General features: G+C 37.3%; 3 protein-coding genes and 1 pseudogene across 5 annotated transcripts in view; all 4 read right to left on the reverse strand.

Moving 5' to 3' along the window:
* LOC131780221 (C-reactive protein-like) overlaps nucleotides 1-19,534 on the reverse strand; it is a 58,678-nt gene extending 39,144 nt beyond the window's left edge. The window contains exons 1-3 of one of the 3 annotated variants that reach the window (XM_066163865.1): nucleotides 3,291-3,405; nucleotides 2,372-2,422; nucleotides 2,250-2,276 (exon numbers count right to left, since the gene is read on the reverse strand). In XM_066163865.1, the coding sequence (XP_066019962.1) occupies nucleotides 2,250-2,276; nucleotides 2,372-2,402 (58 nt within the window). In that variant the 5' untranslated portion in view covers nucleotides 2,403-2,422; nucleotides 3,291-3,405. Of the gene's footprint in view, nucleotides 1-2,249; nucleotides 2,423-3,290; nucleotides 3,406-16,859; nucleotides 17,033-19,348 lie in introns of those variants that run through there. The other 2 variants (XM_066163866.1, XM_066163864.1) reach the window with 2 other exon arrangements.
* The window catches only part of LOC131794987 (neuronal pentraxin-1), a 28,415-nt gene continuing 12,711 nt past the window's right edge, over nucleotides 10,912-26,615 (reverse strand). Inside the window, exons 4-9 of the mRNA XM_066163882.1 lie at nucleotides 14,804-14,947; nucleotides 14,461-14,604; nucleotides 13,422-13,586; nucleotides 13,012-13,231; nucleotides 12,763-12,890; nucleotides 10,912-11,705 (exon numbers count right to left, since the gene is read on the reverse strand). Of these exons, the coding sequence (XP_066019979.1) occupies nucleotides 11,455-11,705; nucleotides 12,763-12,890; nucleotides 13,012-13,231; nucleotides 13,422-13,586; nucleotides 14,461-14,604; nucleotides 14,804-14,947 (1,052 nt within the window). The 3' untranslated portion in view covers nucleotides 10,912-11,454. The remainder of the gene's footprint in view (nucleotides 11,706-12,762; nucleotides 12,891-13,011; nucleotides 13,232-13,421; nucleotides 13,587-14,460; nucleotides 14,605-14,803; nucleotides 14,948-26,615) is intronic.
* On the reverse strand, nucleotides 20,326-23,576 carry LOC131774204 (neuronal pentraxin-2-like). Its single transcript, XM_059090215.2, is given in 4 exon segments — nucleotides 20,326-20,376; nucleotides 20,645-20,838; nucleotides 21,886-22,057; nucleotides 23,361-23,576. Coding segments are annotated over 4 exon segments (552 nt in total). The 5' UTR covers nucleotides 23,496-23,576.
* LOC136279768 (uncharacterized) lies at nucleotides 22,408-23,321 on the reverse strand (annotated as a pseudogene).

Genomic DNA, 26,615 nt, shown 5'->3' on the forward strand with positions numbered 1-26,615 from the left:
TGAAAAACAACGAAACTAGCTTAGCAAGGACTGCTGCGGCAATGTTTTCTTCAAAATAGGCCATGATCTAACGGAAATTATTATTCACTCTCATCGACGATTAATTCATGTACGAAGATTTACCTCTGTTCATTAAGTAAACGGCGAGGAAAGTAATAGTAAGTAAATTCAAATTTTTTTATTTCGAAGTGGTGAGAGTTTGCTCGTTTGTTTGTTGCAATGGCGTGTATATATCTGGTCTTTCCTCCACAAAAACTAAATTAGAATGATACACTCCAACGAGACACAAGAAGATTTAATGCGGCCTTTTTTCCAGTTTCTGTTGTGCTATTTGTGGTACAAGTCTTCAAATTGAACGGACTTGGAAAGACTCACCAAAAGCGTTGTAAAACTGAAATCAAAACTTCGCTCGCTCTTTCACCACGAACGAGTTGTTTGAGAAAATTCAGATATTAAATGAATGAAATTCAGATATTAAATGAATTTTCAAGACCGAGGTCATAGTTTTTTAGGGGCTGTCCTGGTGTACCGGTACACGGGGGAATTCCTATTGTTTTCATATCCATACATAGAGTTGTGACGCAGTTCGTTAATGTTTCGTTCCTTTGTGTACCGGTACACGAGGACACAACCGTTTTTCATCACACGGACCGACCCTTAGCCGGTAAATATATATTTATTTATTTTTCTAACTTAGCGAAATTTACTGAATGATCCCGAATGATTTAGGGCTGTAAAAACGGCAAGATCTTCCATAAACAGAACAGTTTTTGAGTGAGTAAATGGCAGTTAAAATAGAGGTGATGCAAGTTAAAGAGAAATGCTTCACCGAAACAATTTCATTTGCCTAATAGTAAAGGTGATTTGAAAGGCTTCCAAGCAAACTTTGAAACATTATCTTTGCAAGTATCTGTCACCATCTGACACCTGTCAATTAGGGAGCGCGTAAGGAAGAAGAAAGCGCACGTACACTTGAAAAACAACGAAACTAGCTTAGCAAGGACTGCTGCGGCAATGTTTTCTTCAAAACAGGCCATGATCTAACGGAAATTATTATTCACTCTCATCGACGATTAATTCATGTACGAAGATTTACCTCTGTTCGTTAAGTAAACGGCGAGGAAAGTAATAGTAAGTAAATTCAAATTTTTTTATTTCGAAGTGGTGAGAGTTTGCTCGTTTGTTTGTTGCAATGGCGTGTATATATCTGGTCTTTCCTCCACAAAAACTAAATTAGAATGATACACTCCAACGAGACACAAGAAGATTTAATGCGGCCTTTTTTCCAGTTTCTGTTGTGCTATTTGTGGTACAAGTCTTCAAATTGAACGGACTTGGAAAGACTCACCAAGAGCGTTGTAAAACTGAAATCAAAACTTCGCTCGCTCTTTCACCACGAACGAGTTGTTTGAGAAAATTCAGATATTAAATGAATGAAAGTTCCATCGATTAGTTCAACTTTAACCAAATACCTCGTGTTTTAACTTTCTAGGTACTTTTTGTGAACGATTAAAATTAATTATAGACGGGTTTTAAGCCGCTTGTCTCGTATTGACACTATTGCTAATACGAATTCATTCTGAAACCAATATTTTTCTGTCAACCAAAGTGATTTGAGAGAGCGGAAAGAGATTATTAGTCGACGAACGTTTTGATACCAAAAACTCTAATAAAGAAACGTTTGTGAGGAAACCATGGTAAGTGATCTCTCTCTTTGTGCTGTTATGTGGCGTATCATGCACCACATGCGATATCCACGTCTTAGAGCATAGGTGATTTGCAGATTTGTATGTAAACATAACTACGACCATGATTGCGTCGTGGCGTAGGTAAGTTAACCTTCTTGGCAGGAACCACTCTGCTTGATTTTCATTGGATATTGAAAGATCAGATTTGACACATCTAGTGCGCATCGCGGAGCCAAATTGAGCAATATATGAGAAGGCTGATTACCAGTCAAACTCCAGAAATTTGTTTTTCATACATCTAGAATTACCTCTTACTAACCAAGGTCAGTACGGACCGAGCTTTTCTGCTTGGAGTTATAGCCCCTTCGAAGCAGGCTGCACAGTGAAATACGACCCGCTAAATTGACCACTAATAGCGCACATACTGAATGAGGAATATGATAAATGTAATATATATTATCCACGAAAGAAGATTACATATAAGGGTCTTTTATCTTTTTTTCCCTAATCGTCCTTCACCATAACTGCACATAAACATCTTTCCTCAAACGTATGTCTTACCTTTCTGTGCCCCGCATAGCCTTTGTCCTGAAACATACAGCGTGATAAATATCAATAACAGGACCAGCAAGACAGTCATGGTGAGCAAACAAGCGATCTTCCAGTGCGCAGCTGTTACCCACCCCCTGTTAGTCTTCTGTCGCTGTTCTTCATCAATGCACAATGGTTCCATTCTGAAACGTAACGGGATGTTTACCTTGGTTTTATTAAACGTACGCAATACCAAAAGGAAATACAACAAAAAAGGATTCCTGATCGCAGTTGGTGAAAAAATTCGAGTTCTCTATGTAGTTTTCACATTTGAAAATGAAAGTATTAAGTCAACATTTTTTTATACAAATTTCAGTATTTACAACAACATTTGCCGTTTGTATATCCAAGAATCGAAACAACAATTACAAACATCGTGCACCACTTTCACAAAGAGTTTTAACTCTTCACTCCTAACATAAGCAGGCATTAAATTGATCAAAATCCGAAATTCTCCCAGGTGAATGTCGGCAAAACTTGTTGACAGGCTTGGAGAATTAATACTATTTTTTCTAGTGCAGGGGGCGGCTGTTCACAGGCTAAGGTGTTGTTTTCGCTGATGTTTTTCTTTTTTCTTCTGTTCGAAAGTTGATGTGAAACGGAACCAGTCATTCTTTTGGCTGTGTTATAAAAGATTAACGTATCAAATTACCAACACTGTGCGGCCAACAGTCCTTAATACTGACACAGCACTCGCCTGCTTTATATTGGTAATAGAGAAGTTTGAGTCACGTATCACAGACGATCCAAGTTGGCTAAAATCTTCATCGGCAAGTCATTCCGCCAAAATCCTCTAATGCCGCTCATTGGATTCGATTTTAAAAAAGTTAGACAACTGAATGCGATACTAACATACTGTTTTTGCGAATAGTTCTCCTAGTAAGACAGTTTTTTCAGAGTTGCAAAAAACATAACAAAACATAATATTAAACATTTAACTGCGAATCAAGGACAGCAAAGCCAACTTAATTAAATATTTTGCAAATAACGCAAGGAAAATTCAAAACCAACCTGAGGTATTGATTCTGGAGTGAAATGACAAAATAATTACAAGTTTTCACGTGCAAGGTCAAGATTCAACCGCACATCTCGTGTTCAAAATGGAATTTATCCCCAAATTCTAGCTGCAGCGGTTGTATATGTCTTTCATCATCGAACCATTTCGAGAAACCGATATCACGTGATGGATGTTTTCTTAGGACTGGACCATTCAGGAAAAGAGTTGAATCACGTGCAGATATGAAAACTGAAATGAATATTTCGTCATTTTTAACTCGTTATTTGCGCGCATGCGCAAGAGCGAGTTGCAGATATGATGTGGAGAATGGCACTCGCTCGCTCGATTGGTCGATTCCTGTAAACTTTTTTTCAATTTTAGGCTTTTAAGTGCATTTGATAGTTTTTGGCGAGTAATAAACAAACGAAATGGCGACCTTTGTTGCTAAGAACAGTGGTGAGGTGAAAAAGAAGCCAATGATAATCTTAGAAGAGTTTATTTTTTTTTTCGTTTTAGTTTCAACAAGCGGCGCTAGCGACTGGCAGGCGTGCGAGGATTCACACTGAAATAAGAGAACAACCTTCGTTTTCCATAAAATTGTAATTTACAATCCTTGAACTTGAAAACAATCCAAAGATTCATCAAAAATATCACTTACTCCGAAGCGCTCGGAGTTTTACAGGTGTTCAAAAGCTTTTTCTGTTATGGCGTGAGATTGGGGACAAAATCGATCATTAAATTTCGTGTCATGTGTTTTTCCTGTGTGAAGCAACAAAAGGTGCCGGCGACTGACGAAATTACAGGTTAACACGAAAATCAAATAACACCTAAACAAACAATTGTAGCTACCGATTTCCAGTGAATTTTTAAAGAACAATTTTCTTTTAAGTTTCAAGACATTTTGAAGATTCTAAATAGATATTACGTACCAAAATGCGAAACTCATACACCACAAAATGGATATATAGGCCTGAAATGAAATTCTATCTTGTTCTTGATTATACGTTGCCTAGCACGTGACCAAAATCTACCCAGGTGGAAATCCAAAATGACGGTGGCAGTCTTGGCTTAGTTATGTCACTCAAAACTCGTTCCCGTTTATCTCATTTGATTAATTTTTTCTCGTTAAGACAGTATTGCCTTGATTTTCCAATATTTACAATGATAGACAGTAAATTTCACTTTTCAACCACATTTACTTCCAACCTTTTCTTTTGAAACAGAAACACAAATGATAAATGTATGTTATTTGCCGGCTGGGAGGTCCGTATGGTGAAAAACATTTCAAGACCGAGGTCACAGTTTTTCACCATACGGACCGACCCTTAGCCGGTAAATAACTTTTTTTTTTTAACATGACGAAATTCTTTCCGAAAGAACCCGAATGATTTAGGGCTGTATAAGATATTTCATAAACTGAACAATTTTTGAGCGAGTAAATGGTAGTTAAAATAGAGGTGATACAAATTAAAGAGAGATGCCTCACCGAAACATTTTCATTTCCGTAACGGTAAAGGTGATTTAAAAGGCTTCCAAACAAACTTTGAAACATTATTTTTACAAGTATCTGTCATAATCTGACACCTGTCAATTAGGGAGCGTATAAGAAATAAAAAAGCGCAAGAACATTTGAAAAACAACGGAACTAGTTTGGCTTGGACTGTCACGACAACGTTTTCTTCAAAAACGGTCAATGATCTAACGGAAAGTATTATTCACTCTTATCGACGATTCATTCATGAACGAAGATTTACCTCTGTTCATTAAGTAAACGGCGAGGAAAGTAAATGCGAGTAAATTCAATTTTTTTTATTTTGAAGTTGTGAGTTTGTTCGTTTGTTTGCTGCGATGGCGTGTGTAAATCTGATCTTTCCTCCACAAAAACTACATTCGAATGGCACACTCCAACGAAACAAACGGGGATTTAATGCGGCCTTTTCTCATTGAACTCCTTCAATTTCTATTGTGCAATTTACGGTACAAATGTCCAAATTGAACGGACTCGGAAAGACTCACCGAGAGCATGAATTAGTTGTAGAACTTAAATTAAAACTTCACTCGCTCTTTTACTGCGAACAAATTGTTTGAGAAAATTCAGATATTAAATTAATAAAAGTTACATCGTTTAGTTTAACTGTAACCAAATACTTCACGTTTTAACTTAGTATGTACTTTTTGTGAACGATTAAAATTAACTGCAGACGGTTCTTAGGCCGCTTGTCAACCAACGTAATTGACACCATTGCTTATACAAATCCATTCTGAAACCAATATTTTTCTGTCGACCAAAGTGATTTGAGTCAGAGAAAACAGAGGATTCATAAATTATTTATTGGCTTGAGGTTGTGACCGATGTGTTTGCTTAAAAATACTGCACAGCCGGAAAAACGAGATATATTTATGAAAAATGGCAACGAAAGTTGGGATGTACTCGGCGACTCACGAAAGCGTTACCGTGGCCCGTGGGTAGAGATAGGAAAATACCAACCGGGTAAAGAACCAATCAGATTGCAGGATTCGTTACTGTGCCCTCTAAAAAAAAAATAAATGTTTACAATACATGACATCATTCTCCCTTGTCAAATGTAATAGCATGATCATTTCAATTGTAATGCCTTCTTATCCCAACGTTACTGAACTGAACTGAACTACTCCTCGTACTCTAAATATGACAATCAACCACAAAATTCCCTAAACCAGATAACCTTAAACATAATCCAAAAAATTAGATAAGTCATCTGTCAATTCACGAGTTTGCTCACAGAGCACTTTGATTGTGTCTAGTGCGTAACACCTAGACACCTTGCAAAAGCGGTAAGAGATTGAGTGTCAACAAATGACGTAATGCTTTATTGGTTTTTGTAGCTTACTGCTTAAAGAGGCGTAAACTGCTATGGTGTCTTTCTGAGTAAGTGAGTGTAATAACAGAATCGAGCCCACAATGAACTCTGCCGATTTTGATCCGATATTCCCCGATCTTAACTCCTTTTTGAATCTACGGACTTCTGTGAAGTCGTAGATACTATGCTATCCAGAGTGTAAGTCCTTCCGTATGTCCATAACAATGGAAACCTGCGGATAATGCTCGGAATTCAGTTCGGTCTTCTCCAACATGTGTGCAAATAGCATGTGGATCAAATTTCAAAGTGAATTATGCATATTTTTTTTCGTGTGTGAGAAAATCTCAAGTTTCATGGTATCTATAAATAGGAAGCAAGAGGAAAACATCGCCAGAAATCAAGGACATTTCGAGCCCGCTGACAATTATCAGCGGTATATCGTATTACACTCCGGAACAATAGAGTATCAAGAGAATTCAATATGGCGGCGATCACGGCTCGATCTGCAAAGAAGAGTGTTTCGTACCATGAGTTATACAATTTGAGCACCGCAGATCCTCTATTTGATGAAAAGAAAAAGAAAAGAAGACCTGCAAGTAAATCTTTGGGATTTTTCGAGGCAGAGCGTTGACATGATGTCCGAATTTTGATTTGCTTTAATTTAATTTTCGCGCTAAGACCACTGAATTTGCATTCAATGCCTGGCATATTTTTATTCCGAAAAAGACCTGAGAACTAATTTATTTCCCTGCAAGATCATAAACAAATAGGGCTGACGATTCGAAGATCAGCGTTGCTCGTGTTTAACTATTTCAGTCATAGTTTTCAACATGGCGTCTCGTCACTTACTCAACATGGAAAATAGGGGATATTCTGGCGCGTTGGGAAGTTTTTTGATGGGAGGAAATGGCAATTTTACAGAATATTTGGACGCTTCGAACTCTGTAGCAGTCAATTCGATCGAGAGCAGTTTACTTTATTGATGCACTTCCCTGTAATAGGCGAGTGTTTGGGATAAAGAACGACGGATTTTGAAGAACTGTATGGCGACCTAGGTCAATGATCAATGACAAAAAAACTGGCTCGGGAAGTAAGTGGTTTTTATTTATCGAGTCCCTGTGAGATTTGATGAATACTGTCTCGATCGAGAGCAGACGGGACCATGAGCTCCTGATTGTTGTATTTTAGAAATTTTACAAATTTCCATAGTTTCTTATATTATTTGGACGCCATTGTGGACGAAATTCGCAAGCGCGGCCGCCATCTTGTCTAATATTTCTGCCGATGATGACCAAGAGATATTTCGAGACGACAGTTTTATTCAAAACAATTCTTGATTTGCTGTTATAAGCGAAAACGTTCGAATTTCTTACGTGCACAAAACCCACGCCGTAAAATTCAGCATGCTTAGATCATTGTTTCGTTGACTTCACGGCAAGAAATTGCGAAGCGTTATGATGAAAATTCTGAAAGTACTACAATTTGACGCAAAATCTTCTATTAAACAAAACTTTTTGAACACGTAATATTTACCGACCAATGGAGTCGTCAAATTGTCGCTAGGCCCTGCTTGAATTTCGAAAGTTGGGTATTCGGTTTACAGCCACAATTCGCATCGCTTTAGAGAACTGTTGTGTCGTTGACTCGAGAGTTTGTTCTGTCACCTTTAGGACCTTGACGTCCATTATTTTCCAAACAGAGTATTCTGTAGCATTCCTACTTTATATGCTGAGTTCCACAAGGTCTAACTCGATCGCAAAGGAACGAAAAATCCGACTTAAATATTTTGAAGGTCGACCGTTTCATTTTCAAATATTTGATCATTTAGAGTGAACGCATAGAATAATGCCCCTTTAATACCCCCTAAAGCCATCAACATATTTTTGCGAACGAAGGATTCTGATTGGTTTTTTTATCTCCTAACGATAGAGGAAGTTTGGGGACAAAAATTCTACTTAGTAAGGGAGGTAGGGGCAGTTACGGGTGGTTCAGGTGTCAATGTGTCAGCATATTATATTTATACTAATAATATATTTGTTTCGTTCATCGCGGAGCTTGCATTTTTGGTTGCACTATATCTTGAGTTGTGAGTAATTTCTAATGTCGTTTTAGGGCGGTTAAGTATGGTATTCTAAGTAATAACAGGTGCAGTAAGCTATATGCAGTCATCGACTGCCTATTTTTTGTGAAGTTTACAGTACGTGTCAAGCTACATGAGGTAAGCGATCATCTCTTAACACAAATTTTACGAGAATGCGTAACCAGTGAAGTGGCGTAACCACTTGGATATTTAGTCATAAGATCTGTCGTGTTAAGGTGGATATCCTTATTTGGTTAGCAAAACTCCTGAGGCAAACAAAGGAATATTCAGAATCGAAGAAGAAAAAGTTGTAGAAGACAATGTGCTTTGTCAACTGTCGCGTTTTAAGGGGGGACTGAGGTGGCGAGGAAAGTTTATCATTTGGCCAGTAAACCAAACTTTTCTAAGATACTCATACCTGCTCTCCCCTTTATAATTGATCTTTTGTAGTTTGTTAATCGTCACTTTGCTGTTAATCGACACGTGGTTAGCACCGGCCATAAGGTTAGTGTAGAGTTAACAGATTTTACGACTTTATTTTCTGCACGAGGATCCACCCCCCAATTACCAAGACATTGTATAGTTTTGTATTTTCCTTTCGTTTTAACTTTTAGATTCTCTGAAGTCGTTTAATCTTAATTTCATTTTGTAAGCCTTTTATTGGAACGCCCCAAATATGCGCGAAAAGTCGTCGCAAATTGTACCTAAATTGTATCTATCTTTGTTTTACAGAACTAAATATTTGATGGAAATTCACATGTTGAAATCTGTGCGATTTATTCATATCAAAATGGGGTGACCGCCTAATAGAGGTGAAAATGATACAAAGGGGCAAACAAAACTATCGGGACTTTGAAAACCGACCACTTGATACGGGGTGACCGCTTCATACAGTGCTGCTTAATACAGTTCGACTGTACGTTTTTGTCAGTTATCCACCAACAAGCAGAACTCTTGTTGCGATGGTTCCCTGTACAAGACTGCTTTTACTTACATCTGACATCTGTAATTCATAACCTTTTTATTATCTGCTGAGCCAGAGGTAAAAGAGGGAGGCCTAAAATTAGTTATCACAGGCTACATTCACAAACTGTTTTATCGTTTGAATCCAAGTGGAATTAAGATAGAACTGTAAAAGCTGTCTTTTGCTTCAAATTAGTCACAAAGAAACGAACAGGATTGTTTGTATATTTGCTCCAAAAGTGTGCCAGTGTCAAAAACAACGTGTGTTACGTGCAAAAAATACTTGTTTCCCTACAGTAAAACAGTTAAGACCAGCCTTTTTATTTAATACTATCTCTCCAGCAGAAACACAGTGGATCAATTTGCATATTGAGAAAACTCGGAACTCAGTCTAATTGTTAAAAAGGCTATGAAAAACTTCTTTGAAAACTACTGCACTTTGGTACACCTATGAAACCACTGACATCCATTCAGCATACCTTCAAGGTAGACCTATAGCGCAGTACAGCAGTAAGCATGCAATTTCATCTTGCACTAGACAAACGTTTGCAGCGCGGACCGGCTTTTCATAATAGAACCTTCCCTTATCTCGAATCGTAGGTCATTTTTTGCTGCCATTAAATCTACAACATCACAAAAAAAGCCCGAACGAAGCAATGAGTTGTAAAAAAGTATTGAGAAGCAGCCACAAATATCAAGAAAAGATAAAAACCAAGCGACTCTTAAGCGAACATGGCTGCAGAAAGAAGTCCTCAATAAGGCTGAGTCATGAAATAAACTAAGGGAACATTTATTAATCACAATGTATTTTGACAAATGTCAACTAAACAAGTTTTAAGTTTTTTCGAGACGACAATAACGCATTCTTATGATGTCAAACAAAACAGCTATTCGTTCACTGGAGTTGTTCATTAATTATAAAGTTTTCAGTGGGCGATCTATCGTTTACTTTTATTCATAGTTCTTGATTTATTAATTGCACTGAAGAAAGTTTTGTCGAAAAACCTGAATGAGTTTTGTTGCCCGTCAATAAACACAAATCAATCCTGTATACTGGTTATCATTTTTAAGTCAATAAGAAAGCCTCAGTACGGCCTATAGTTTAAACTTGAATCGTGTTTCGAACCCGTTACGACAGTCAAGCGTTGTTCAAATAAATTAGATGCGAACATAGGCGTCGTGAAATGTCATATCCACGGTAAACATGTTCCTACCCTCCAAAATTATTAAGGTATTAGATAATCGATAACCTTTGAGGGCCGCCTCACCATTTTTTAGGAAATAGCCAACATATTCGAGTTCATTTTATAAGATTGTGCCGAACTTTAGCACCTGTAGGGGTCACCTTGAATTGAATGAGTCAGACTGCACATGTTTAATAATAACAACAATAAAGATGATGATTATGATAATAATAATAATAATAATAATAATAACAATAATAGTAATAATAATAATAATCTGTCTTTGATAAATCAGAAACAACAAACGTGTAACTTTACAATATGTTAACAAGGAAATCATAAGTATAGTTAATAATATGTCAAAATTGTAGCATTATAGCATCATGTACAAAAAGAGGCTCAAAACATTTGATTAATAGAGCTTTCATATATATAATTTCACAAAAAAAAGAATAGCTCTATGTAAAGGCTAATCCATGTTATTAGGGCGAAACATGCAAACGTAACGCACCAGAAGTTTCCAATTAATATTAAAAAAAAGAACGATTTAAATGTCTTCGGTCCACACTAAAAAGGATAACCGTGCGCTACCTTACGCATGCGCATAATAAGGGCCAAAATTTTTAACCTCGATACTATTGCTGTCGTTGGTGTATGCAATGATAATGGTGCTTTATTGCGTAATTAAAATCAAAATCATTAAAGTATCTCGCAGAGAATCAAAGTCTAAGTAAGCTCATTTTCATAACAAAAATTGAGCAAGTTATTTGTTATTTGATCCGAGGGAAGTCGGCAAAATAGCCAAATAGGGAGTGAGCAATATCTTTATCATGCGTTCGGAAGTTTGCATTTTGCAACTTTGCAACTTTTCAACCAGCTAGAACAACAATGATATTAAAAAACCGACACAAACATAAAAGGAGACGATAAAACAGGCAAACTGTCTATGGCACGAGAAAACACGTCTTCACGGTGCGAATGGGTTTTGTTTTGCATCTCATCAGTTGATAGGAAAACCAAATCAAGACATTCCCGAGTTACTTTCCACACTCATTGGTAGGATAAAAAAAGAAAAGATGCGGGCACACATCAGATTATCAACAAAGAGTTTTCAGCACGATGGCTTAATTATCTTCACTGAGCCCTTGATGTGAGCTTTGAACTCGCGCCACTGAAACACGTTGCCCACCCCTGTCAGGCACGACTTTGACATGCGTGCGATTTCTGGGTCTTTTATGACGTGATCCCAAATGTTGACACCTGTCATTTCACCGATGAAAGATTGATGGGCTTCAAACTTTCCCCCCTTTGAGTCTTGCTCCTGCCCTAGTACCAGGGATCCATTTGCACGAATCATGTGACCTGTGGGGACATTAACAGGAAATTAAGGAAAAAGATAAATTCACCAGTTAAAAAAGATTCAACTTTATCTTTTGCTTTGATTAAGATTAAGATCTCTGAAGGAAATGATAAAAAGCTGAAAAGTGAGTACATTCTTTCCTTTTTTTTAATTTTCCTAATCAATAATTTACCGAATAAGTGAGTCATGTTGCTCTATTTGTTCCAATCTACGCATTACTCTTTGGGAACTACGCACTTTATCTTTAAGAGACTAACATAACGTACACTGTAGCATTTAAGTGATAAATTTCATAATCGTTTATCAAGTAATTTCACCATCACAGTCACGTGCATTTTTGTCAAGGTTTTTGCATGTTTTTCAAGTATTTCTTTTTTGGCATCAGTGATCATTACCTTGTCAGAGTTTGTCTGATATATTTTTCTTGTTTTGCGCATTTCTCGGTTTCTCTAGTATCCTTAGTCTTCTTTCGCCTTTTTCAGCTTCTTAGGGTGGTTTTTCTCAGCGTTACTTACAAATCACATATAGAGCATTCAGGAGGGAATTTTTCACTAATCGTTTCTTCTCCGCACAAGGCAGTTTAGTTCACAATGAAATTATTTGCGGTTAGTGTCCGCGACAATTTTACGCAGTTTCCTTTCAGGGAGATTCGTTTACAGTGTCCGTTAAAATGTAAATGCAAACCGGGTTTTTTGGAGTGAAATCAGAAACAGAGAACTGAAAAACTGAATTTACCATAGGTTTCAAGTAGCTGACAACATTCAACAGTCAACAGCAAACATTGGTTTAGGTAGCTTCTCTGAAGAAAACAACCTTTTAACTGACCGTGTTTAACGAAACAGCTTTAAGAGATGTTTAAGCTTTGTTTTTTATGGAGTACAAGTCTATCTTCGTCTATCTATAACTACTTTTAAGTCCACGTGAACTTTGTACTTCGTTTATTAAAATCAATCTTGTGGAATCCTGGCGGTTTTGTCATTTCGGCCGCCTCGTATTAGCAGTTACACACACTAAACATTAAATACTATCGTAGGGACCATTACTAAAAGAAGAATTTACCTGTTTGGAGACTTTTACCATGAGCGGCAACCGAACCATCTCGAAATAATTTCCATGATCCAGTGGTATACCATGTTAGGCAGATATGATGCCACTTTCCATCATTGGCGGATACAGAAGTAGAACCACTAAAATTAGCAGCAAAACGCGAGAAGTGTACTTTGAGTATCTTAAAGCTTACAGCAACATTAAATCAAAACAACTATTGTGATTAATAACAGGACAAAACTTCAGATGAGATACTCAAACCTCCCATGGTTGATGTAGATCCTAAATAGCCTATAGTCAGTCAGGAGAAGCTCGTTAGTTTCTCCAGATACAGCATAGCTCAGGAGTGTTCCTTCATTTCTAGTATCAGCGGTTTTCATCCACAGACAAACCGTTACAGCTGACAGGTTTGGCATGCCACGTGTGACGATGACGTAATCACTGGTTCCTCTCTGCGGAAATTGTAGAGCGTATCCTGCAACTGAAGAATTACTCAGTTTTTTTATTTGTCAACGCCGCTTTCTTCTCTGATTGTACCATGATTATTTTTACATCATAATAGTTGATAGGCTAGCTAGGGTGATGCGAGTTTCCATAGGAAGGTAAAGCAAAATCAAGCATTCCTACATTGCTTACAACACACAAGTGAAAATTATTTTAAAGATGCATACCTGGCATAACCAATGCCTTTATCGTTTCAGACGTGTTCTTAAATTTCAAAGAGAGCTCTTCGATTGACTTAATCACGACATCCAGTTTCCTAACGACACTTTTGTTAAACGAGTGAGGACTTGTGTACCACGCCTCGATTGTCTTGTTAATGAGAGCCAGTCTTCCTGAAGAAATTGAGACATACACAAAGATCTTTCAATAATAAATGTGTAGGACAAAAAACATTGATTCATGGTGTGAATTCGAAATGTCAAAAAAGAAAGTTTTTCAAACAAATTTCGATTCTTACGGAATCAAAATGAATTTCACAATGAGATTATCGCTGTTTCCAAGTATCATTTCCAAGTTACACTGCCCTGCGTGATTGTAATTTTCATATAATTTACAAAGTGGTATTGAAGGTTATCTGTGTAAGGAAAAGATATCTCAGATTTTCCATGAACTGAGATTTTGACACGCAAGTATATTTAAATGAAATTAAATCGAACTGTCAAATAAATCTTTTACACTTTTGAAAGTCTACTTTCAGGAAACAATGTCGGTGTTGATAGAAGGTTTGTGTGGAATACATTCGAAGAAATGAAGCCAAAGATCACTAAGTCATTCGCAAGCAAAGGTTAGATGCGATCGGATTGCGTTACATCACATCCTTGAACATACTTTAGATGCGTACTTTCCACTTGCATATTGGTAAAATTTTCGCGCTTCAAATTGGCGTTTTACATCGTTTTTATATGACCTCTTTTCTGTGGAACCTGTCTTACGTGGCCCCCCACCCCCCCCCCCCCCGCCATTCTTCGTAGGTGACCACCTAATACAGGTTTAACTGTGTAGGAAAATGATGTCACAAGGGAGGATTGGTAACTCAACGTGAACAGCCACAAGTAGGAGAAATGTTCATCATTGAGTCAGACCTGTTTTTCGTTTTGCATCTTCTTGTTTGAGAGAGAGGCCCAAGTTTCCTTCATAGACCAATCACAAACCGCAGTAAAGCAAAGCAATACAACCCAAGTTGAAAATCAATGTAAATATGCATACCTTTAATTTCCAAAGTAGTCGTCCTTTCAGACATGTTCATAACATTCACGTTTACTAAATCCAGTTTTCTTTCCATATTGGTGCCCAGGGAGTTGAGGCGTTTGGAAAAGGCTTCAATGGCTTTGAAGATTGAGTCCTGGTTATCTGTAGATAATCGCGACAAAAAAAAGCTAAAATGACCGATCACACACCTAGGGGGTACAAAGAAAAATTGTGAAATTCCACCATCAAACCTTGTAGAAAAGGCTTCCGTTTCACTGCCTTCAGTTTCTTCAAAGACGTTAAATGAGCAGTGAAATAAGAGTGCAGATGCACACGCATACACACGACTTAAAGTGCATACCTTGTATTTCCAAAGCAGTTGTCCTCTGAGATGCGTTCTTAACATATGCATTTACTAAATCCAGTTTTCTTCCCATATTTACGTCCAGTGAGTCAAGACGTTTGGACAATGCTTCAAAAGCTTTGTACATTGAGTCCATCTTTTCTGTAGACAATCATGACAAATAGAAAAGGATTTTAAGACAAGCGATTACCCATTTAAGTGCCAAAGACAAAGGACAAACTGGGTTTCCCGGTGAGGATTCTAGCCCATCCTATTGCAGCCCAAATACTCCAGCAGCTGTAATGCAAACATTAAACTTCTGTAAAGTTTTGTCAAATTATCCAGTTTTCCCAAAGACGAGTTAACACATCTGACTGATTTCTTAAAACAAGGAAGGCTGGTTTACCAACTTAGAGTAGGCACATCTATATAGATGACAACAACGACCTCCACACTAGCTATGACCTTTTCACCAATCAAAACCTCATTAAAGAAACACCACCACAAGTTCTAAATATACATACCTTGCATTTCCAAGACCGTTGTCCTTTTTAACGACAAAGGAGGGGGGAGGGGGGGGTTGGTAGCGGATGTGTTGCATTGACTGATGCATGATATTTGCGCGAGAACCGCATTAATTGGCGCGGGAATGCCCAAGTGAGTCAAAGAAGAGAAAATGCAGGTCATCGGCAAGACGTTTCAATCGCAAGAAGCTTAAAAATTCCTTTCCATAAGAAGCTGCAAGGGGTGATTAATGCAACTGTGAACTGCCAACAGCAATGAGAAGTTGTTTCGCAACATTTTGGTAACTTCCCAACTTATGCGTCACCAACGAGTGGTTGATCAGCGTAACAGATGCTGACCCAAACATTTCTATTGAGAATGGAGATAAGATATAGTCTCTGAGATAATGTGCGCGCAGTACAAGCCAATTTTTTGGTGCGTAAATTTCCAGGACTACCCGCTAAAATCTAAATGGAGAGAATGGCTAAAATGATTCGCTAATTTTACCATAGTTACTCTTTCGCGTAGGTGGGAAAATAAGAGTCTGAATATTTTGTTTTCTTCCTGATGTGCTATGAAAAGAGCTCTTGACTGGATTTAACTTGTTTCGAATTGCTTTCTACTTTCGTCATTTAAAGCTTCTTTATGAGAATAAAAATCGTTCACAGAACAGGTGAAACCACTTTATCCTCTCTCGGTAAGACACACTGAGGAGATAAGGCAAAAATATATTACAAATCTCGTTCTTTCGATCCGCGCATTATGTTCTGTTCCTCGGTTTCGCCTTTGTGACTGATGGCTCACGTGCTTTGCGCTCGGCCCATGAGTCAATAATAGAAAATAACTCTTAGTATGGACCCCAGATACGGTTAGAAATAAGATGTATATTTTCTGCGACTTCATAGGGGTGATTTCACATCGCCGTGTAAATCTTTCACTCGCTTGCTCGAAACGGTTTCCTCCACGAACGCTCTGATACCAAAAACTCTAATACAGGAACGTTTTTGAGGAAACCATGGTAAGTGATATCTCTCTTTGTGCTTTTATGTGGCGTATCATGCACCTCATGCGATATCCACGTCTTTGAGCGTAGGTAATTTGCAGATTTGTATGTAAACATAACTACGACCATGATTGCGTCGTGGTGTAGGTAAGTTAACCTTCTTGGCAAGATCAATTTTGCTTGATTTTCATTGGATATTGAAAGATCAGATTTGACACATCTGGTGCGCATCGCGGAGCCAAATTACAAATATATGAGAAGGCTGATTACTAGTCAAACTCCAGAAATTTGTTTTTCATACATCTAGAAATACCTCTTACTAACCGAGTTAGGTTACCGACTGAGTTTTTCTGCTTGAAGTTATAGCCCCTTCGAAGCAGGCCGCACTGTGAAATACGACCCACTAAATTGATCAATAATAGCGCACATACTGAATGAGGAATATGATAAATGTAATATATATTATCCACGAAAGAAGATTACATATAAGGGTCTTTTATCTTTTTTTCCCTAATCGTCCTTCACCATAACTTCACATAAACATCCTTCTTCAAACGTATGTCATACCTTTCTGTGCCCCGCATAGCCTTTGTCCCGATACATACAGCGTAACAAATATCAATAACAGGACCAGCAAGACAGCCATGGTGAGCAAACAAGCGATCTTCCAGTGTGTAGCTCTTACCCACCCCCTGTTAGTCTTCTGTCGCTGTTCTTCATCAATAAACAATGGTTGCATTCTGAAACGTAACGAGATGTTTACCTTGGTTTTATTAAACGTACGCAATACCAAAAGGAAATATAACAAAAAAGGATTCCTGATCGCAGGTTGGTGAAAAATTTCGAGTTCTGTATGTAATTTTTGCATTTGAAAATGAAAGTATTAAGTTAACATTTTTTTAACAAATTCCACTATTTGCCGTTTTTATATCCAAGAATCGAAACGACAATTGCAAACGTCGTGCACCACTATCACAAAGAGTTTTAACCCTTCACTTCTACCATAAGCAGACGTTAAATTGATCAAAATCCGAAATTCTCCCAGGTGAATGTCGGCATAACTTGTTGACAGGCTTGGAGAATTGATGCTATTTTTTCTAGTGCAGGGGGCGGCTGTTCACAGGCTAGGGTGTTGCCGTCGCTGATTTTTTCTTTTTTCTTCCAATCGAAAGTTGATGTGAAACGGAATTAGTCATTCTGTAGGCTGTGTTATAAAAGATTAACGTATCAAATTACCGACATTATGCGGCCAACAGCCCTTTATACTGACACGGCACTCGCCAGCTTTATATTGGTAATACAGAAGTTTGAGTCACGTATCACAGACAATCCAAGTTGGTTAAAATCTTCATTGGCAAGTCATTCCGCCAAAATCCTCTAATGCCGCTCATTGCATTCGAATAAAAAAGAGCTAGACAACCGAATGCGTTACTAACATACGGTTTTTGCGAATAGTTCCCCTATTAAGACAGTTTTTTCAGAGTTTCAAAAAACATAACTGTTGGGAATTAGATAATTGCCTGACAACACAATGTTTTTCCCGATAAACTCGCGCTAAAATCACCCACTCACGATAGAATTTTAAACAGATATATTTGTGTCTCACGATGTCCCGATTACGATTACAACACACTCTTCGATTTCTAGAACAAAAGATACAGCAAATTGTACAATGTGTTCTTTGATTGGCTTAAGTTACTAGCGATGACAGATTCAATGCCTATCCCTTTCCGGTCAACTAAACAATTCTATACGCATTAAAATGTTTTGATTACGTAAACACACGATTTCCGACATAACAAAACATAACATTTAAACATTTAACTGCGAATCAAGGACAGCAAAGCCAACTTAATTAAATATTTTGCAAATAACGCAAGGAAAATTCAAAACTAACCGGAGGTACTGGTTCCGGAGTGAAATGACAAAATAATTACAAGCTTTCAAGTGCAAGGTCAAGATTCAACCGTATATCTCGCGTTCAAAATGGAATTTATCCCCGAATTCTAGCTGCAGTGGTTACATATGTATTTCATCATCGAACCATTTCGACAAACCATACCGATATCACGTGATGAATTGGACCATGGCCCTGCATGGCATTGCAAGCGATTTAATCTTTTGCTTTGATAAAGAAAACATCTGGAGGAAATGATAAAAAGACTGGAAAGTGAGCACATTCTTTCCTTTTTTAGTTTTCGACGTGTCAAGCTACATGTTTTAACCTTAATACTATTGCTGTCTTTGATGTATGCAAAGATAATGGTGCTTTGATTAAATTCAAAATCATTGAAGTATCTTACTGAGAATCACAATCTTAGTAATTTCATCTGGTCGAAAGTTGATGTGAAACGGAATTAGTCATTCTAAAGATTGTGTTGTAAAAGATTAACGTATCAAATCACCGACACTGTGCGGCCAAGAGCCCTTTATACTGACACAGCACTCGCCAACTTTATATTGGTAATACAGACGTTTGAGTCACTTATCACAGACGATCCAAGTTGGCTAAAATTTTATTTTTATTGGCAAGTCATTCTGCCAAAAACTCTAATGCTTTTGATTATGTTTGATGACATAGAGCTAGACAACTGAATGCGATACTAACTTCCTGTTTTTGCGAATAGTTCCCTTGTTACGCGTGTTGTTTTGGAGTTACGATGGAATCATACATAAAACTACTCCGAATTAAAACAGATGATATATACTTATGTACTATATAAAATTAAGGTTTTTTAGGGGGGGGAACGCATATGACTGTTACACTAAACAGAAAAGCGAAATCTTTAGTCATTACCGCGAACTGCACCTGGCTCAGGAGATAACTTAAAAGAATTCGAAACTCCGACTATGCCGAAAATCTGCAAAAATATTCGAAACATAGACAGTTTAATCCAAGCTCTTTTAGGTTTTTGTTCTTCTCAACAAGCCTACGCGCGCTAAACGCGATGAGAGGCCCTGCATGGCATTGCAAACGATTTAACCGTCAATCAAGAACAGCAAAGCCAACGTAATTAAATATTTCGCAAATAACGCAAGGAATATTCAAAACTAACCTGAGTTACTGGTTCCGGAGTAAAAAGACAAAATAATTACAAGCTTTCACGCGCAAGGTCAAGATTCAACCGCTGATCTTTAGTTCAAAATGGAATTTATCCCCGAATTCTAGCTGCTGCAGTTGTTTATGTCTTTCATCATCGAACCATTTCGAGAAACCATACCGATATCACGTGATGAATTGGACCATTCCGGGAAAAAGTTGAATCACGTGCAGACATGAAACTGAATTGAATATCTCGTCATTTTTGTGTCTAGTGCGTAGCAACCAAGCACCTTGCAAAAGCTGTAGGAGATTGCGTGTCAACAAATTACGTTTGCCTTAACTGTTTTGTGAAGTTTACCGTACGTGACAAGCTACATGTTTTAACCTCCATACTATTGCTGTCTTTGATGTATGCAAAGATAATGGTGCTTTGTTGCGTGATTAAATTCAAAATCATTGAAGTATCTTACAGAGAATCACAATCTTAGTAATTTCATTTCTACAGCAAAAATTGAGCAAGTTATTTGTTATTTTATCCGAGGGAACTCAGCAAACAAGGCCAAAGAGGGGGAGTGAGCAATATCTTTATCATGCTTTCGGTAGTTTGCAATTTGCAACTTTACAAGTTTTTAACCAGTGAGAACAAGTATGATATTGAAAAACCGACACGAACATGAAAGGAGACGGTAAAACTGGCAAATTGTTTAAGGCACGAGAAAACACAAGTGTCTAAGGTAAGGATGATTTTAGTTTTACATCTCATCACTTGATAGGAAAACCAAATCAAGACATTTCCGAGTTGTTTTCCGCACTCAATTTTAAAATTGCATCGACCGAAAAAGATTGGTCTCAGCATTGGTAGGATGGTCAAGGAAAGATACGGGCACGCATCAGATTATCAAGCGGCGGCCGGCGGCGGAGCTGTCAAAATTTATCTTTAATGTAACATCCTTCTCAATGCTTACAAATCACGTCATGGATGTTTTCACTTCAGCACGATGGCTTAATTATCTTCACTGAGCCCTTGATGTGAGCTTTGAACTCGGCCACTGAAACATGATAAATGAATAAAGGGGTACGTTTCTAAAGAAACTGTGGTGCTGCGTCGGTGGGAGAGTATAGCAGGTAATTTAGTGTTAAGATTTGGGTTGAAAACGTAAATTAGCCGCCGTAAAGGGTAAAAAAGCTGACGTTTCGAGCGTTAGCCCTTAGTCGGAGCAAACAAAGGGCTAACGCTCGAAACGTCAGCTTTTTTATCCTTTACGGTGGCTAATTTACGTTTTCAACCCAGTTGTTAACACTAAATTACCCACTGAAACATGTTGCTCACTCCTGTCAGGCACGACTTTGACATGGGTGCGATTTCTCGGTCTTTTAGAACGTGATCCCAGATGTTGACACCTGTCATTTCACCGATGAAAGATTGATTGGCATAAAAACTTCCTCCCTTTTAGTCTTGCTACTGCCCTAGTACCAGGGCTCCATTTGCACGAATCACGTAACCTAAGGGGACATTAACAAGAAATTAAGGAAAAAGATAAATTCACCAGTTAAAAAAGATTCAACTATATCTTTTGCTTTGATTAAGAAAACATCTGGAGGAAATGATAAAAAGACTGGAAAGTGAGTACATTCTTTCCTTTTTTTCAGTTTTCTTAATCAATAATTTACCGAATAAGTGAGTCATTTCGCTCTGTTTCTTCCAACTTCCGCATTACTTTTTGGGAACTACGCACTTTATCCTTAAGTGACTAACATGACGTACATTGTGACATTTAAGTGATAAATTTCATAATCGGTTATCAAGTAATTTTACCATCACAGTTACGTGCATTTTTGTCAAGGTTTTTGCATGTTTTTCAAATATTTCTTTTTTGGCATCAGTGATCATTACCTCGTCAGAGTTTGTCTGATATATTTTCCTTGTTTTGCGCATTTCTCGGTTTCTCGAGTATCCTTAGTCTTTTTCGCCTTTTCAGCTTCTTAGGGTGGTTTTTCTCAGCGTTACTTGCAAATCACATATAGAGCCCACAGGAGGGAATTTTTCAGTAGTCGTTTTTTCTCCTCACAAGGCAGTTTACTTCACAACGCAAGTATTTGTGGTTAGTGTCCGTGATAATTTTACGCAGTTTCCTCTCAGGGAGATTCCTTCACAGTGTCCGTTAAAATGTAAATGCAAACCGGGTTTTTCTGAATGAAAATCAGAAACAGAGAACAGAAAAACTGAATTTACCATAGGTTTCACGTAGTTGACAACATTCAACAGTCAACAGAAAATATTGGTTTAAAGAAAACAACCTTTTACCTGACCGTGTTTCGTGAAACAGCTTTAAAACATGTTTAAGCTTTTTTTTGTATGGAATATGTCTATCTGCGTCTATCTATAACTACTTTTAAATCTACGTGTACTTCGTACTTCTTTTATCCAAAGCAATCTTCGAATTTTGTGGAATCCTGGCGGTTTTGTCATTTCGGCCGCCTCGTATTAGCAGTTACGCACACTAAACATTTAATGCTATTGTACGGACCATTACTAAAAGAAGAATTTACCTGTTTGGAGATTTTTACCAGAAGCGGCAACCGAACCATCTCGAAACAATTTCCATGATCCAGCGGTATTCTCCCATGTGAGGCAGATATGATGCCACTTTCCATCATTGGCGGATACAGAAGTATGACCACTAAAATTAGCAGCAAAACGCGACAAGTATACTTTGAGTATCTTAAAGCTTATAGCAAAATTAAATCAAAACAACTATTGTGATTAATAACAGGACAAAACTTCAGATGAAATACTCAAACCTCCTATGGTTAATAATAATAATAATAATAAACTTTATTTACGTGTCATATAAGATAGCAGTTTCCCACTAAGTAAGGACACCTAAACTAAACTAATCTAATCTATATAAAACTATGCATTGTTAATTTATTTGAATATGATAAAAGAGCTCTTCCCATATAAAACTACTCTACCCCGAAATAGTAGACCCCATGTTTATAATACCCTACCCTGTATAATAAGATAATAACCTTAATATAATGAGATAATAAGATAATAATAATTACAATAATATGATCTTGATCATATTTAAAATATTTAAGATTTACATAAAATACAGTTCTTGCAATTATTCGAAGAGATTAAACTTTGTATATCTACTTTATGTAAAGCGTTTTTAAATTCTTGCAGCGTTCTTAGTGCTCTTATTTTTCCATCTAACTTAGACCAGATTACTGGACCTAAGTACCTAAGAGAGTGCTTACCATAGCGCGTAGTACTAACTCTAGGGATAATGAAATCATTGTTTCTTAAATTATATTTGTTGTTATTAATAACAGATCATTTTTAACTTTAAACATTGACACAGCTATGTCATGTAATCGCCTATTACGTAAGGTTTTTAAATTAGCCCTCTTAAGGAGGTCGCTATATGATGATATGCTATCACAATAAACAGCTTTAAGGGCCCGTTCTTGTACCCTCTCTAATTTTCTAGAATCACTAGCTTTGCAACAATTCCATAAAATACTACAGTAAGTTAAATAAGGCAGAATAGCAGCCTTAAAAAGTTGTAATTTAGCCTTGGCTGGGATTAACTTCCTTAATCTATTAATTACACCCACCCTTTGACTGCTTTTTTTACAGATGTTACTTATGTGATCAGAAAAATTTAAATTATCACCAATATTTACACCCAATAAAATAATAGAATTATATGATTTAATGGCTGTTCCGTTAACATTTAGCTCTAACTGTTCATCATTTAGTCTACCTCCTTTCAATATCATTGATCCATATTTATCAAAGTTCCCTTTGAGAAAGTTCGTATCGTACCAATTTGTAGCTCTTTGTGCAGTATCCTGTAGTTTTGTTTGTATAGTATTGATATCCTTGTTGATTTCGTAGAACTGATGGTCATCAGCATACATCCCAATTTTTGAAGGAATTCCGAACGTCAAGTCATTTTGGAAAAGATTCCATAAAAGAGGTCCAAACGAATTGGATGGTTGTTGATGAAAACGTCAAAATTTCTATAGTCAACCAGGAGAAGTTCGTTGCTTCCTCCAGATACAGCATAGCTCAGGAGTGTTCCTTCATTTCCAGTATCAGCGGTTTTCATCCACAGACAAACCCTCACAGCCGACAAGTTTGGCATACTACGTGTGATGATGACCTAATCACTGGTTCCTTTTCGCGGAAATTCCAGAGCGTATCCTGCAACTGAAGAATTACTCAGTTTTTTTATTTGTCAACGCTGCTTTCGAAACCTCTTTGAAAAAAGTCCTGCTCACGTCTTTAGCTTTAATTTTTTCTAGCGCAACTACTGATTTGATACAGTTCACTAGGGTAGCTCAGTTACAAAAGGTTATAGTTCTATAGATTACTGTTAACAGTTTTCAAGAGAACTGTCACCTTATACCTTTTTCAAACCGATGGTCAAGCGAGTGTCTGATTACGACAACAGCTTTCCAAGAAATGTTGTTGTTTTTTTGGTATGAGCATAATATGCAACCCCAATGTGACGGTCTAATCTAACCGACAGAAAAACACTGCAATCCTACAAACTCAACTTCTTCGTTACACAAAGAGTACAGAGTATCTCCTAAAGACAGTACAATACTTATCGTTAAAAAACTTAATTAAGCCCACTAAAGTCTGCATCTTAGGTCACCACTAACCCAAACTCACGGTTTTCCCCAACGTTTCTTGAAATTAGCAATCTTCCTCTGTAGCTCTCTCTCATGATGTAGCCTTCCAAAGAGTCATCACTCCGACGACATCAACAACAACTAACTCTACTACTCAATATAGTTACATCCATAAAACGTTCTGGAATATTCCAGAAGCTCACAAAAGAACTATTTTAGTAGTACTACATGATAACTCCGTGACTTGATGAAATGTTCCAGAAAGTTCTATGATACGCATGTCAGTATCTGGAGATTTCTAGAAGCTTACATTTACAACAACAATTACTCATAAAACAACAAACAAAATTCTGTTTCAAGCGTGAAAAGCTTAGTATCACCACCCAATTCGCCGCTGAAAGAAGCGGAAAAATTTTTCTCGATGCTCAAATAATTAGTTATGAGCGCTGTACAACTTACTAAGTTATTTGTCGCGCCAGCAATTAATATTCAAGTAACAGAGGACAAATTTTCCTGACTGATAGATCGATACATGTAAATACAAAGACGCATGGATCTAAAAATGTCAAGAGAATAGATTAATAAAGAAAGTAATAAATCTCTTGAGAAAGTTTGTTAAGTTTCCCGTCTCTGATTGTACCATGATTATTTTAACATCACAATAGTTGATAGGCTAGCTAGGGTGATGCGAGTTTCCATAGGAAGGTAAAGCAAAATCAAGCAATCCTACATTGCTTACAACAAGAAAGTGAAAATTGTTTTAAAGATGCATTCCTTTCATAGCCAATGCCTTTATCGTTTCAGACGTGTTCTTAAATTGCAAAGAGAGCTCTTCGATTGACTTAATCACGACATCCAGTTTCCTTACGACACTTTTGTTAAACGAGTGAGGACTTGTGTACCACGCCTCGAATGTTTTGTTTATTAGAGCCAGTCTTCCTGAAGAGATTAAAAGACATAAACAAAGATCTTTCAATAATAAATGTGTGGGACAAAAAACATATTGATTCATGGTGTGATTTCGAAATGTCAAAAAAGAAAGTTTTTCAAACAAATTTCGATTCTCACGGAATCAAAATGAATTTCATAATGAGATTACCGCTGTTTCCAAGTATCATTTCCAAGTTACAATGCCCTAGCTACGTGATTGTAATTTCACATAATTTACAAAGTGGTATTGAAGGTTATCGACGGAAGGAAAAGATATCTGGGATTTTCCATGAACTGAGATTTTGAAACGCAAGTATATTTAAATGAAATTAAATCAAACTGTCAAATAAACCTTTTACACTTTTAAAAGTCTACTTTCAGAAAACAATACTGAATTTCTCGGGAGGTTCCCCGTGTGTGTTGATAGAAGGTTTGTGTGGAGTACATTCGAAGAAATGCAGCCAAAGATCACCGAGTCATTCGCAAGCAAAGGTTAGATGCGATCGGATTGTGTTACATTACTTCCTTGAACATGCGTTAGATGCGTACTTTCCACTTGCCTATTGGTAAAATTTTGCTCTTGAAATTGGCGTTTCGCATCGTTTTTATATGACCTCTTTTCTGTGAAACCTGTCTTACGCGGCCACCCCCAGCCATTCTTCGTGGGTGACCACCTAATACAGGTTTAACTGTGTAGGAAATTGATGTCATAAGGGAGGATTGGTGACTCAACGTCAACAGCCACAAGTGGGAGGAATGTTCATCATTGGGTCAGACTTGTTTTTCATCCCTTTGGTTGAGAGAGAGGCCCAAGTTTCCTTCATAGACCAATTACAAACCGCATTAAAGCAAAAGCAATCCAACCCAAGTTGAAAATCAATGTAAATATGCATACCTTTCATTTCCAAAGTAGTCGTCCTTTCAGACATGTTCATAACATTCATGTTTACTAAATCCAGTTTTCTTTCCACATTTGTGTCCAGGAAGTCGAAGTGTTTGGACAAAGCTTCAATGGCTTTGAACATTGATTCCTGGTTATCTGTAGATCATCGCAACAAAAAAAAGAGCTAAAATGGCTGATTACACACGTAGGTTGTACAAAGAAAAATTGTGAAATTCAACCATCAAACCTTTTAGAAAAGGCTTCCGATGGTTTTGTTCACTGTCTTCAGTTTCTTCAAAGACATTAAGTTGAGTAATTAAAACAAGAGTGGAAATGCACACGTTTATACACGACTCAATGCATACCTTGCATTTCCAAAGCAGTTGTCCTCTGAGATGTGTTCTTAACACGGACATTTACTAAATCTAGTGTTCTTCCGATATTTACGTCCAATGAGTCAAGACGTTTGGACAATGCTTCAAAGGCTTTGTACATTGAGTCCATCTATGAGATATATGAGAAGGCTGATTACCAGTCAAACTCCAGGAATTTGTTTTTCATACATCTAGAAATGCCTCTTACTACCCGAGTTAAGTTACGGACCGAGTTTTTCTGCTTGGAGCTATAACCCCTTCGAAGCAGGCCGCACAGTGAAATACGACCCGCTAAATTGATCAATAATAGCGCACATACTGAATGAGGAATATGATAAATGTAATATATATTATCCACGAAAGAAGATTGCATGTAAGGATCTTTTATCTTTTTTTCCCTAATCGTCTTTCACCATAACTGCACATAAACATCCTTCTTC

Source organism: Pocillopora verrucosa, chromosome 3 (assembly GCF_036669915.1).
Source record: "Pocillopora verrucosa isolate sample1 chromosome 3, ASM3666991v2, whole genome shotgun sequence".
NCBI lineage: Eukaryota > Metazoa > Cnidaria > Anthozoa > Scleractinia > Pocilloporidae > Pocillopora > Pocillopora verrucosa.